Consider the following 13,354-nt stretch of genomic DNA (forward strand, 5'->3'; position numbering starts at 1 on the left):
TAATTTTCCAATAATTTGTCCAATAACTTACAAGAACAAGATCAAAATCATATTTTTTAAATTTTTGACTGAAAAATATTGTAAATTTATTAAATTTAGCAAAAAAATGACTTAATTTTGCTTTATTTAAAAAAAATCTTTTGGCAAAAAACACTTTCCAGATAATTTTGCAATTTTCATCTTTGTTCTGGTGATTTTATTGAAATAAGCAAAAAAAACGTATTTCCAACCTTAATTTACCAATTTATCAGAATTGTTTATGCAAACTCTCTCAATTTTTGACTGAAAAATATTCTAAATTTATTAAATTAAGCATAAGTCCCAAACGTGGCGAGCAAGCTCGAGGAGGAGGAGGGGGTTAAAGGTGTCTTTTTTTGTTTTTTTGCTTATATCTCGGAAACGATCACTCCTATATCGGTTTTCCCTTCTTAATCAAAATTAAAGCTTACAAAATTTTCTACAAAAATGCGTTTTTGTTGTAGGACTAAGTGTAAGCGAGTTATGGGCTGACAAGAAACATTATTTAAAAAAATGTGCTTTATCCGCATTTAATCCGCAATAAATTGAATTTATTGGGTCCAACACTTTATTAGAAGAGGAAGGGAGAGGCACGGGAGTCTTCGGAGTCGTCCTCATATGCTGCATTTTCGTCTTCATTGTTCAGTATAATATTAATGGATAGATGATTTAATATAGATAATTTGAATAAAACTTACAGTAAATTGAATGTATGTAAAATGGTCCTATGCATTTTCATCGAAGGACTAACCGTAAGTGAGCTACGGGCTTCTGAAATTTGGAGTCTACATAAAAATGGGGTGTAAACGTTTAAACGAAGATATAAACACATTATAAAATTACTTAGAGGGTGTAAAGGTGCACTTAAATCAGATTTTTCCAAAATTAGTTTCTAGGAGGATGAAACGGTGTACACATTTAAAGAAGTATAGAAATATAAGATTTGAAAAATAAGAAAATGTCTCTCCTCGAGCTCACGGGGACTTTTGATATATGTCTACCCAAGTGTAAAAAAAGCGTTTAAAAAAATTCCAACTCTAGTATTTTTTTCCACCGATTTGTCTAATTTGACTGTGCTACAAACCTTTTGTCGATAAAAACACCCATAGTTCGTAACCAAGTAATATTTTTATTTATCCTAAATTCAAAAAACTTCAGAGATTACATGTCACTCACGTTTTGATTACTTTTTTTAATTGAAAAATCTTTTAACGATGGATGCTGAATATGAAGAGTTATACAAGTGGATCGAAGAACATAAAATATCTCGACCCAAACGTAACATAAACCGCGATTTTTCCGATGCAAGTAAGGTTTCAAAACTTATCATCCAATTAAATTTTGCAAGATGACAATTTCAGTACCTCTTATTGAAATCCTAAAAGTACATTACCCCAAACTTGTGGAAGTGCACAATTACAGTCCAAAAAACTCCTTCGCTCAGAAAATAATCAACTGGGAAACTCTTAACAATAAAGTATTAAAGAGAATAAAAGTCAACTTGACCAAAAAAAGGATTGAACAACTGGCAAAAGCTGAACCTGGTGTAATAGAAAAAGTCCTTTTAGATTTAAAAAAGAAAGTTGAATCAAAAGATACAAATAACGACAATTACGAAATCCTTTACCTAGAAGGAAGTCCATGTATGTCTTAAACTAAGTAAAGCAACGTTTAATGTTTATTCTCTTCAGCTTCAGCAAGTAAGAACGGAACTACTAAAAAAGTGATAACACACGCAGCGTTTGAAAAACTGCAAGCAGATCTTGCGGAAAAAACTGAGGCAGTCTCCATACTGAAAAATAAAGTAGACCACCTGGAAAATTTATTAAACATCAAAGAAGAAAGAATTAAAGATCTGAGTTTGCAGCTGCAAACTATAGTCAACCAATCGTCAAGACCTGAATCTGGTCAAGGTTCAAAGTTTTTCGGTTTTTTTCAATCCGCTAATCTAGTATCTGATCCAATCAAAAACGAATAACGTAATGTAATTTATTGGAAATAAAGCGTCTCAAAAACACGTTACACTGTTAAAAATTAAAAGTCACCACATTGAAATATTTTTGTCCAAATAATGAGCAATGAGCTTATTTTTTATGATTGGTTGGTTTCGTGTTTTCCCAAAATTTGCCAAGTGAACCAAAAAAAGCTCAGTAAAATTGTATTCCACCAAAAATTCCTGCTCATTCTGTTCGGCTATTCTTCGACATTCTTTAAAAATTAAACGAAAGTTGTTAGGAAATTTTTTAACAAAATCATGACATTGCTCATGACTCATATCTTCAAGACCTATCCGAGACATCATCCAAAATCTTTCATAAGGATTATAATGCTTAGGATAATTATCCAAAGATGCTTCTAAGTCCTTTTGAATTTGCTCTAAATCATTGTCAACAACCAACCAATTTCTATTATTCAACTGTTGCAAATTTCGTTTAAAATATGTTTCGTTACCTTCCTGAAAGTTAGTTTTCATCTTGTCGCTTTTATCTGTAGCATCTTCAGACGAAACTTCACTTTTCGGTTTGAGTTTTGTGTCAAAACTAAGTTTCACAGTTACAAATTTTCGTCTATTTATCATTTTTCTGTTCAGTTCGTTTTTAAAGCATGTAATTTTTTCGACAACCCAATCCTCATTAGCCCCTCCATTAACAATTTCAGGTTGCGTTCCTTGATTCATAACTTGCAGAAATTTAATTGGCTTCAATATGTGTACTAAACTATCGTTAGAAAAATCTCTTGATAAAATTTCCAAATACTCGTATTTAGGTAACATTTTGATATAATCCAAAAACGGAGTGAATGTAACAGGAAATTGGGTAAATTCAGGGACATCAAGCTCGTTTTTTAATTTCTCTAATAGTTGCTTATAATTGTCTGAAGTCGAGCTAAGTTTTGCTGATGCTGAATAATCTTTTCTGCCAAGTACACTCAAGGCTAAATTTACATTGTTAAAATTGTTCTCGTCGTTAAAACTTGTAGGAAAATGCTGATAATTTATCACTAAATCTCTGTATTCGATATACTTAAGCCATTCGATTATGTTAAACATTTTCCGTCTAACGGTTTCACATTTATTTAAAATATCAGAATAGTGTCCTAAATGAAATTCAGTCATATCATCTAATCCAAATAATAATTTAAGTACAAAGAGAATAACACTCAAAACGCGCCCTTCGTAATTAGGAACTCTCCCATTTTGTTTACGAAAAGACATTTTAATATCAGCCCTTGAGATAATAATTTTCGCACAGTTGCAAATTTCAACAGGCAAATTCAGTTCCTTGCAATAACGTTCACACAATTCTGCTAAATTTGGACACGAAATATAAGAACTGACTTGTAATAAAATTGACATTTCTAAAGCAATTGCTCGGAATGGTGCATTCACAAACATTGTGTTTTTCTTAAAATTACGAAAATTGAGAGTTTTGTCGGCAAAATCTTCAGGGAAAAAGTGACTGTAATAATTAAAACTCAAATGCCCCTCTTTAATGAATCTCAAAATATCACTCAGTTGTATCCTGCTTTTAATAATAAGCAATCCTAGGTACAAAATAGAATATAATTTATTTATTGAAAGTATATAAGGGCTAGCGCGGTATTTCCCCGAGATTTTCCTGTAACTCAACTTGTGGCATTTTAGATTGTGCTCAAAGTCCCTTTGATGCTTCTGCCAGTGATAGCGTGAGTTTTTAATCTTCCTTAACTCTTTATTAGCATAAATATTATATTTAATAGGCACAGCGCTTTTAGAACTTTTCTCAGAACCCGTTTGAAGACTTGTCAAAGTTTCATTTTGCAATGAAGACGTCCCTTGCGACTTTTTACTGAATTCTTCATACTGAGCCTTAGCCAAAGCACGCTTCCTCTTGACTCTTTCATGCTTCATTGAAGTCGAATCTAAAGATGTAACATCCAGTTCACTCGACGACGATTTATTTCGCTTCCGTTTCTTTTTCGCCAGTTTTCCATACACGATTTCAGCATCCCTGTAATAATTTATTAACACAAACAATTCTCAAAATAATCCATAACTCACACGTTACTACAAACAGCTTGCAGTTTTGGCAACTCATCACGTCCCAGTTTGAAAACTTCCAATTTTTCCAAATAACGCATCCACAAGATGCGAACTACCGACTTCAACTTTTTATCAGCCCCCAAATTTATAAGTTCATTCGTAAGACCGAGAAGAACGTAGTTGTAACACTCCCAACTTGTAATTTTACTCTCAGTCTTTGTCGTTTTATCGCTTTGGATTTTTTTAGTCCTTTGACGGTTTTCGGGGGTGTATTCATCATAAACGTACTCTTGGACCTCCTGAGACTGAATTTGACACCCGCTGCAGAAGTAGAAACCAGCCTCTTTATAGAAATCGTCACCTCCGCACTGCTCACACACTATATTCTGCATTTTGAGTGTTAAAGAACATTAAAACGTGCAAATTTGAGGTTATGTTGGAAAAAACCTCTGTCACTGATTCTGTTTTGTAGGTTATGTTTATTGACAATTGACATAACCCCACTTTACGTTTAAAAGTTGAGCCCATTTGAGTGCAGTTTTCAATATTTATCAGTGAAAATTTAAAAAATGAGTGATTATGATGAAAGTTTTGATGAAGATGACGATGACTGTGGTATTTTGAAACAAGCACTTCATGTGGAATTTCCGGAAAACTTCAATCCGAATAAAGTGCCCCAGACTGGTATTTTTCCCTTTTACTACAAAGGAAAACACTAACATTACTATTTGTAGGTGAAGAATATTTACAACACGTTATTTATGAAAGACGTCAGTGTAAAACCTGGCTCACTGCAGATATTGATAGAAGCAAATTTTTAAATCAGCAAACCCTGAAACTGGAAGTGGTAAATAAATTTATTGGGAAATAAATTTTGGCTACAGTCAATGCATTTTAGGGAAATCGAATCAACAAAGGATCCCCTTTACTGCTTCCATCTAAAAAGTGGCAAACACAAAAAATTGATGAATTTACTAGTTTTCAAAAATTCATTTGTTTCAAAATTGATAAAGAATCTACAGTTTCATCATTTAATGAAGAGACATTTTTGAACAAAGTTTTGTTACAAGATCCCCAGTTTTCTGAACTTGCAGCTTACACTCAAGCTGCTAAAATAAGAATGTTTCAAATAATATCAAAGCATGTGAATTCAATACCAAAGGGAGAAAGCCTGGGAAAGAAAATGGGAGCTTGGATTTATGCAATTTTGACACTATTAGAAAAACCTCTAAGTCCTGATTCATGCTACACCTTGCGTGAATTTGCCAAGAGGTGCTTAGATTTAAGATCCAATTTAGATGAACATGCAAGTGAAGAATTGTACATGCCGTTAAATTTATTCATTTGCATTATCGCTAGATTTTACAACCAGCTTGATTTAGCGGACCCTTTCTGATTAAAAAGTCTATTCATTTAAGAATTTATTAGAGAACCTGTCTCATCCACATATCCCACACTAGGTGGCGCCAGCAGTGCTGACTATGCAACACATTATTGCTTATTAGGAACACCTCTGTGGTCGTCCACAAGTGGAAGAAAATATTGATATTCGTTTGTTCAATGTTCGTGTTCGGGTAATATCGACTTTTCGTGTAAATAAACCTAACCTCTCCATTATAAAATTCACTTCGGCCAGTTCGGCGGATGGAGATTAGTGCGAGATCGATGTGCGATTGGATGATAGTTGACATTTGAATGCTTAGGTGTGCATAGAGAGTGGTGTATAGCAATCTGTGCGTGTGAGACAGAGAATGTATCCATCAGACGTTGCTGTCGCTATTGCATCTCTTCAATTGTTATGATTAACCTGTTGATATCAGGTCATTTGAGTGCGGCAAAATAAACAAATAAAAATAAACATTTTTTGGGCACGGAATGCGATTTATAATCGGTCGTATCTACTGGAATACGGAAAAGAAAAGCAAGGAGGAATTTTACCAATATTGTAAGTAGAATCCTTATAAAATTTAATTTAAAAATTGAATTACAAATATCCACATTAAAAAGTAATAGCTTGCGCCACCCCTATTTTCCAAGAAAATCAGGTTTGTCACTGAATCGGGTTACTTTGTTTAATCGATAATTAGCCGGTGCTAATTAAATTATGTTCAGGCTGAATCTTGTTTTTCGTCTTGTTTAGTCTTCCCATTTTCTGGCCTACCTACTATAATAAATTATCAACCTGTAAGAATTTATTTTTTATTTAACAAGAGATTAAAGTGTTATTCATTTAGTTTTGAGACTTTTCTATACATTTATTTATTTACATAATGGTATTTTAAGTACTAATAAAACACTGCATTTTCTCTATGATATACCTGATGGCTAGGAAAAACGAATCCTGTTTAAAGCTCTCATATTCCAGAACGCTTTGAGGTAGCGATTTAAATTTTTGCTTTCTAAGAGACAATAGATTAAAAATTATTTCTTCCGAATTACAATTACTTTGAAAAACACGAAAATGAAGATTTTTTTATTATCAACAAAAAAAAACAATCAATCAATTGCACGTTGATCAAGTTCTTAAACATTCTAGCAACAAATATATTTATAGACATTCCTAGCGTCACCTTTTTTAGTCGCGCCGACACAGATTTTTAAAGTTTAGTCTTTTTTAATACCCTTATTATTTTTAGCCCGATTTATGCAAAAAGTATCTGTTCCTCTGAAACTCCCTTGCAATTTTTTTTCACGTCAAATAGGTATTTCTCGATAACAAATTTCAATTATCACCAAATCAATAAATCAGACATTATTCAATGATGAGGTGCCATTTTTTCAATAGAGATTAAGTTAATTAGTAAAAAATGTCACTTAACTAGAGAGCGTTTCAAAATGATTGATATAACAGACTTCAATTTTAGTTTCAAAAAAGTTACTATTGTAACATTCTTTAGATCTCGATACGTCATAAAAATGACATTTCAGTTGAATTCTGTCTGGAAAAATAACATAACTTATTTGTCCAAGAGAAATGTGGAACAGACAGGAAATAGGAGAGATTAAGCACAAAAACCACTTAAAAACGACAAATGTCACAAATTGTAAAAATAACTTATAAATAAATAACGTCGTACAAAAATGAACAATGTAGAAATGTTGATGCCACTTTTAATTTTAATTTCCTTAACCTATCGAGATGTCAATACTTTTGAAACGCTCTATAATTAATAAATAGTTGCTAAAATATAACTAGATTTAAGGCCCCGCCCTTACGTGGTTATCAATAAAAAAACTCAAAGGGAGCGTCGTAAGCACACTGTCACGTCGAAATTTAGTTTAAATTAAAGTTTGATTCTAAATATTGTGTTTTTTATCCAACTTCGTAAAGAACATTGTAAAACATACAACATAATTTATAGAAGCTAAATATGTTACATGAAATCAAGAAAAAATAAAGTTCAGTGTAATTTTTGCTCTGATACGATTGGTTTGCTAGTTGCTAACAATTCAAAAAGGGAGGAGTATTCATCATTTTACACTTTATGGACTATAATTTACGAAATAATAACTAACTGCCAATGTCACTCATAAAATCATTTGTTTTAACAAAAGGTTACAATAATTTAAATTGCTTATGAATTATTAAAAAAAATACTATTTTGTGTTTATTTAAAATAAGTGTAATTTATCAGGAATAATTTTCAATCTATTGTCTCTTAGAATGTAAAAATTGAAATCGTTATCTCCAAGCGTTCTGAAGGTATGAAGACTTAAACTCTTAAACAGTATTCACATAATTCTATCCACCCGATATTTTTAAGTTCAATAGATTATGGAAACTGAATCGTTTAGAAAAATTAGATTTATTCGGAAGAATATGAAAGGTTTAACCAATCCTACATCTCGAAAAAGTCACGATTTTAATTTTTAAGGTGTTGGACCGCGCAAACTTTGGCATCAACCCAACTCCCCTAGCTTATTATTTATTTGAAGATTTTTTTTTCTTTATCAACAGAGCGTTTCAATTTTGAAGCAGGGAATCCCCTAGAAACTACATTTATTTTTGTGGTCTCCACATTTTATAGCTTTCGTCCAATGTATTAGATAAGAATGAACATTTTAAATGTAACTCTTCATTTATTTTAATCATTAATATGTATAATTCATTTTAGTTGATTTAAATAATAATTAAATATGCTTTGGGACTTCTCTATTGGCAATGTTGTAATTGCGGTTTTTGAGTTGAAATAAGTTACTAACATTTGATCTCCTTATAAAAGAATAATAATCTGTGTTACAACTGAATTCTACTAACAAATATAATGCAATTATGTATTTCGTACATAACAAACCTTGCGAAAAGAACAGAATCTCAGAAAAAAGAAAAAATACCGAGCAATATGTAGAGATTTTTAGAAATGAACCTGTATAACCTTTCATTTCTTTTTCAAAAATTGTTAAAACATTGTTATTAAAAATACATGCCGCTATGCGTTCTTCCAGATTTACTACATTTTTTCCTGGTTATTGTTATGATATGTTTTAAATGTGAGAAATTTTCGTCAACTCCTAGGAAGAATCCTGCAGACTCCAGTTTAAGCATCGCTGGAATAGACCTTTAACAAAAAGCCATTAAACTTAGATACGAGTAAAGCTATGTTATTTTTAAATTTGGAATACGTTTTAATAATAATTTTATAAACAACTAAAAGTGTAACCAATAGGTGCTTATAGGTGTCAAATAAATTTTTGTAAAGTATGTAAGTTGCAATGTTTTATTAATGAAAAAGTCTTATCCAAATGACGGTACTTGAAAGGTATAACATTGTGTCCATTTTTGTACTTGTAGAATTTTTCCCTTTTTACACAGCACGTGTTTATTTACCTTGTACATAATGTTTTAAATCATTGCATTTATGGGAGTAAACAATAGAAAAACACTGGTAGTAAGTATGCTTTTGTTGTCATACTCCTAAAAATATAAACTGTTTAGTTATGAGAAACCGCAGTTTAAAATTTTTTTGAAAGCAAACAAATTGCTCAACTGCGTAGCGTTGTATAACTCTGTCATAAATGATAAAACTGACAAGAAAGTAAAACGCTAATAATAAGAACATGTACAAGTAGATATTACATTGGATAGAACTAGAATAAACAAGTTAAAACTTGTGAAATTAGGTAAATGAAATCGCTATTGTAAATCAAACAAATATAGAACTTTGTATTGCATCATTCTAAAAATTGAAGATATTCAGTTTACTGGTTGTGATTTTATCTTATCGTAGTATTTTAAAGATCATCATTTATTTTGATTGGTTTTAAAATTGCTCGTACAGCAGGTAAATTTGATCTTTTCGATTCTCGTTTCAAAACAAAATATCACGATCTTGATGTATAAACTTCACCTTGGCCTTGTAAGCTCATATTTTATTCTTTAGATTCCTCTTTCGTTGGCCGTCAAGTGTGACTTTTACTCTAAGCGAGAGCCTTGTGACATCTAAGCGAATAAAAGAGCAAATACACACTATTCCTAGTGTAACAAAATAATATTTAATCTCATTTTTTGTAGATTCACAGTTGAATAGGCTTGCAAACTCATTTAAAGAACCATGAACAGCTTTTTTCAAACGTCAATTTCGTTAGACATTTTGATGAAGAAACTATAAATTACGATATCAACATTTTTATGAATTCAGATCGGAACGAAAAATTTTGACCAGTCGCCGTGTTGGTCGGTTGTCAAAATTTCACATCATACGTCAGAAAGCAAAATTTTTTGTATCATTCTCCCAAATCTGGCAAAGAGGTTTTAGGAATGGCTCATCTATACGCGGCGTATAGGTGTAATTTTTGCTGTGAGCTTCCGGAGACAACACCAATCTACCACTGCCCTAACAGACATCAATACTGCAATGAATGCTTCAGAAAGTTGCAAAGGCTTTATCGTGGTAAGAACAAGAAGGAGTTCAATAATCGAACAAAGAGTTCGAAAGTAGACTGTTGAAGGCAAATCAATAACTCCAATGCTTGATTTGCCTCGAATAGTTTTGATTGTCTAACGAGTAGTTCTTAGGGAGCGTTGAGGGCGGAGGCTGTTGTTTAATTTGTAAATGTGCTGCCAAATTTGAAAAAAGTGATGTAAGTTCGGAGTTATTGAAAAAACTTAAAGTTAAACCAGGAATCGGACGACCCTTAAAATGTAACCCAAGGAAGAATATGTTTCTCGATGATGGTGAAATTTCTACTGGTGAAAACATGTTTGGCTCACAACTTGAAAAGAACCAAGGCGATGGCTTAAAATCTTTAAAAATGAGATCAATGAGTGCCACAACAATGTCAAAACGACCTCTGACATGTCTTCACGATGGTTGTAGAAAATCAGTAGCCGTTTCCTCCCTCGTTAGCCATTTCAAACATGATCACCCAGCAGTTCCTTGCTTTGGAATCGAAAGGGGGCGAGAGTTAAAAATGTTATTTGACATTTCGTTAGTGGAACACAATCGAACTTTCTGTCTATCGATGATAACGGTTTACGAATTTAACAAAATCGACGTCGTTCGCTCGAAAAGTTCTCAAAGTGTGATCAATACTTGCAGTAAGCTGTCTGGGAGAGTGCCGCTTAACACTTTCTGGTTAATGATGAGCGGTTCGAGTGAATACAGGAAAGACAATTTCTATGTACTTTTCTGGCTTTATTCGAATTGCGAAGATCGATTTTGGTACACGATAGAGCTGTCATCGAAAAACGATAGAATTAGTGATTCAAGTTTTTGCAGTGCTGTTGGTTTGCATGAAAGTCGCACCGTGGAAGACGTTGCCAGAAGTATGAACTGCCTCTTTGTCAATTATGGGTCTTTTATAGCCCTTCTTGAAGAAGGGGATAAAATTAATTTAAGAATCACCGTACATTAAGTTTAAATTATCTGTGCCTATTTAATTCGTATTTGCAGGGAAGCTCTCACAATAAAAGAATTTTTCTTAAGTATATGTACTATACTATGATGCTCTAGATAAGAATTTACAGTTCTTTATAGAAAATACTAAAGTGAAAATAACTGTATTATTGTAGACAATTCACTAATAAATCATTTTCATTACTATTATAGCTTGTTCCAAATCTGGTGGCGAACTGACGTTTTCAAAAATGACTGAATTTTGACACTAAACATATGTTGACTATTAAAAAAAATATTGTTCACAGGCGTCGTATGAAATAATATTTCAAAACCACTGTTATTCTTTAAAAAATTATAATAAGTAGGTACTCGTACATAAGATGAAGAATGATGAACAAATTATTAAATTGTTAACGCATGAAAAGAATTTTCAAAAATTATATTCCTAACAATCGTTGTCTTCAAAATTTTTACAGAAAAAAAGTACGCCTATGTATTTTTTTATCTTAACCAAGTGGGCGCACTCCAAGTGTCTTTTCTGTCACTGTCAGTTCGCCACCAGATATAGAATAAGCTCTACATTTGTTACTTACATACTACTTTCTACATACTACATACTATTTTCTTTAGAATAAGTAACTGAGTATTTTTTACTTGAGAATAGCTGATATTACGTAGCAGTAAAGAAGGTTCCCTAATAATGAAAATTAAAGTTCTTTTATTTTTAATAATTACATAATATTAGGGAAGTATATCAAAGAAAGTAAACACAATCAAAAAAATATTTTGAAAATGTAACAAAATAAACAGATTTAAAGCAATTTTAAGCCTTGTTGAGTCTAATTCGAAGATTAAAATATTGTATTCAACTCATCTTCGTGTAAATCGGTTAATTTATTCCACTTCGTTAACACTCGTGGTTTAAAAATCCACTTGTGAAATAAAGCGTCCGATTTACACTCAAACTGGTCGAATAAATACCTATTAAAGCCTCGTACTTACTATTAATTTTTTGAATTTGATCATTATTTTAAAATGTTCTTCTGGACATAACAAAATAGAACAGTAAATTATATAATCCGCGCCAAAATTGTCACATATGTATTTGTAAATTTAATGTTATCATTTTTGTCAACTATTTCATTTTATTTCAACTATTTCAGCAGAGGTGAGAGAAATATACTCACCTATTTATTTCATGTTTTTTTTTGTAAAAGTAAATCAAAACGAAATGTTGATAGGATTGTGTTTAATTAAAGAAAAATCATGGCAATTTCACTTTCTCTCTTAATCATTGTAAAATTTCTATTAGTTATCAACGCTAAATGGTGTAAAAACAACCTGTTCTTGTAATTCAGCGCACAAGGCATAGGAGAGACTAAATTTTGATGATTCTGGAAAGTTTGTTGCCATTATTGCAGCTCTTGTCTCAAATGGATTTTCTCGTAAGCGATTACAGAGAGCTTCATCTTGGTCAGGAGTTGAAATTTGAGGGTGATATACAGGCTGCACCAGAACTCGCGCCCCAGAGAAAATGCCATATAAGGTAAGATACCAGGAACATGGAAAAAAATGTTAAAAAAATTTTATCTATAAAAATTTCGAAGTTATGAGGGTTTAAAGTTTGCACTTTAACTCTATTTATTTTTGTTGGAAAAATAATTTTCCAAGTTTTTTTGCTATAGGCTATTAATAGAGGAAACAAGGAAGCTGTATCCTAAATTGTAACTCTGTTCTATGTTATTTGTGGCTTATATTGGCAAAATTTTTGTCCCTTTACTAAATAATTGTAAAAAAACATATACAAGATCATTATTATCATTAAATAGATATAACAAAGTGTTAAATGTCAAAAAATAAATGTCAAAATTTTTTGACAGATCGAATTTTTTTAACATTTTTTTCATGTTCCTGGTATCTTTCTTACCTTACCTGAAAATTTTCTCTGGGGCGCGAGTTCTGTCGCACCCTGTATATCTATTAAAACTATGTTACGTTCTACGTAGATACCTGCTTTTTATTTTTCTTTTGAGACATTTTCTGGTAATCTGGTAATATTTTTTTTCGTTCGAACTCATTTTGCGTTAGATGTTTCAAATTTCACATTTGCAGCTATTACAACTACGGACACAGAATTTTGGACATCAAATTTATGTCAGTTCAAAAAATGTCAATGCAAGTCACGCTTTATTGTCATTATGATTGACGTTTGAAACTAAAATTGAAAGTTTTAGTTGCAATTTAGTTTAGGCGTTGATTTTCCGAAATAATAATGTCAGCAGCACGTGTTTTTATACCGGGTGTCCCAGGCAGTCTTGGATATAGGAAATTAATATGGAAAATTTGTTTTTATTTTTTTCCGGCTGCAGAAGTAGCCAAGATCAAAATCTGATTGATGGAGCTTGTAGTGCTTGAAGAGGGCTATCTTATAGATATTTTTGTCGATTCTCCAATTAACTCCATTTGGGCGAAAACG

The 13,354-nt window shown here is 31.9% G+C and overlaps 5 protein-coding genes across 5 annotated transcripts in view; 4 read left to right on the plus strand and 1 right to left on the minus strand.

Moving 5' to 3' along the window:
- Positions 1 to 1,151: 1,151 nt before the first annotated feature.
- On the plus strand, positions 1,152 to 2,035 carry LOC123015770 (sperm flagellar protein 1-like). Its single transcript, XM_044415701.1, has 3 exons — positions 1,152 to 1,326; positions 1,380 to 1,661; positions 1,710 to 2,035. The coding sequence occupies exons 1-3, from the start codon at positions 1,233 to 1,235 to the stop codon at positions 1,994 to 1,996; spliced, it is 663 nt and encodes a 220-aa protein (XP_044271636.1). The 5' UTR covers positions 1,152 to 1,232; the 3' UTR covers positions 1,997 to 2,035.
- Positions 2,036 to 3,882: 1,847 nt separating this feature from the next.
- Positions 3,883 to 4,543, minus strand: LOC123015771 (TATA box-binding protein-associated factor RNA polymerase I subunit B). Its single transcript, XM_044415702.1, has 2 exons — positions 4,060 to 4,543; positions 3,883 to 4,007 (listed from the first exon to the last, which is right to left on the minus strand). The coding sequence occupies exons 1-2, from the start codon at positions 4,429 to 4,431 to the stop codon at positions 3,999 to 4,001; spliced, it is 381 nt and encodes a 126-aa protein (XP_044271637.1). The 5' UTR covers positions 4,432 to 4,543; the 3' UTR covers positions 3,883 to 3,998.
- LOC123015769 (gem-associated protein 2) lies at positions 4,510 to 5,456 on the plus strand. The gene is made up of 3 exons (XM_044415700.1): positions 4,510 to 4,723; positions 4,774 to 4,886; positions 4,938 to 5,456. The coding sequence occupies exons 1-3, from the start codon at positions 4,609 to 4,611 to the stop codon at positions 5,433 to 5,435; spliced, it is 726 nt and encodes a 241-aa protein (XP_044271635.1). The 5' UTR covers positions 4,510 to 4,608; the 3' UTR covers positions 5,436 to 5,456.
- A 188-nt stretch (positions 5,457 to 5,644) lies between these two features.
- The window catches only part of LOC123015766 (protein phosphatase PP2A 55 kDa regulatory subunit), a 50,454-nt gene continuing 42,744 nt past the window's right edge, over positions 5,645 to 13,354 (plus strand). The window contains exon 1 of the mRNA XM_044415693.1: positions 5,645 to 5,984. The gene's annotated coding sequence lies outside the window, so the exon portion shown is untranslated. The remainder of the gene's footprint in view (positions 5,985 to 13,354) is intronic.
- Positions 9,675 to 11,082, plus strand: LOC123015767. The gene is made up of 2 exons (XM_044415695.1): positions 9,675 to 9,930; positions 10,056 to 11,082. Exons 1-2 carry the CDS (start codon positions 9,798 to 9,800, stop codon positions 10,892 to 10,894), a joined length of 972 nt encoding a protein of 323 aa, XP_044271630.1. The 5' UTR covers positions 9,675 to 9,797; the 3' UTR covers positions 10,895 to 11,082.

This window comes from Tribolium madens, unplaced genomic scaffold (assembly GCF_015345945.1).
Source record: "Tribolium madens isolate multiple individuals breed KSU strain unplaced genomic scaffold, Tmad_KSU_1.1 Scaffold_19;HRSCAF=116;Tcas5.2_LG9, whole genome shotgun sequence".
Taxonomy (NCBI): Eukaryota; Metazoa; Arthropoda; class Insecta; order Coleoptera; family Tenebrionidae; genus Tribolium; species Tribolium madens.

Coding starts and splice junctions, on each gene's coding strand:
- LOC123015770 (XM_044415701.1), top strand. CDS start 1,233: ATGGATGCTGAATATGAAGAGTTATACAAGTGGATCGAAGAACATAAA. Junction 1,327..1,379: donor CCGCGATTTTTCCGATGCAA/GTAAGGTTTCAA, acceptor TGACAATTTCAG/TACCTCTTATTGAAATCCTA. Junction 1,662..1,709: donor TTACCTAGAAGGAAGTCCAT/GTATGTCTTAAA, acceptor TATTCTCTTCAG/CTTCAGCAAGTAAGAACGGA.
- LOC123015769 (XM_044415700.1), top strand. CDS start 4,609: ATGAGTGATTATGATGAAAGTTTTGATGAAGATGACGATGACTGTGGT. Junction 4,724..4,773: donor GAATAAAGTGCCCCAGACTG/GTATTTTTCCCT, acceptor TACTATTTGTAG/GTGAAGAATATTTACAACAC. Junction 4,887..4,937: donor AAACCCTGAAACTGGAAGTG/GTAAATAAATTT, acceptor AATGCATTTTAG/GGAAATCGAATCAACAAAGG.
- LOC123015771 (XM_044415702.1), bottom strand. CDS start 4,431: ATGCAGAATATAGTGTGTGAGCAGTGCGGAGGTGACGATTTCTATAAA.
- LOC123015767 (XM_044415695.1), top strand. CDS start 9,798: ATGGCTCATCTATACGCGGCGTATAGGTGTAATTTTTGCTGTGAGCTT. Junction 9,931..10,055: donor GTTGCAAAGGCTTTATCGTG/GTAAGAACAAGA, acceptor AGTAGTTCTTAG/GGAGCGTTGAGGGCGGAGGC.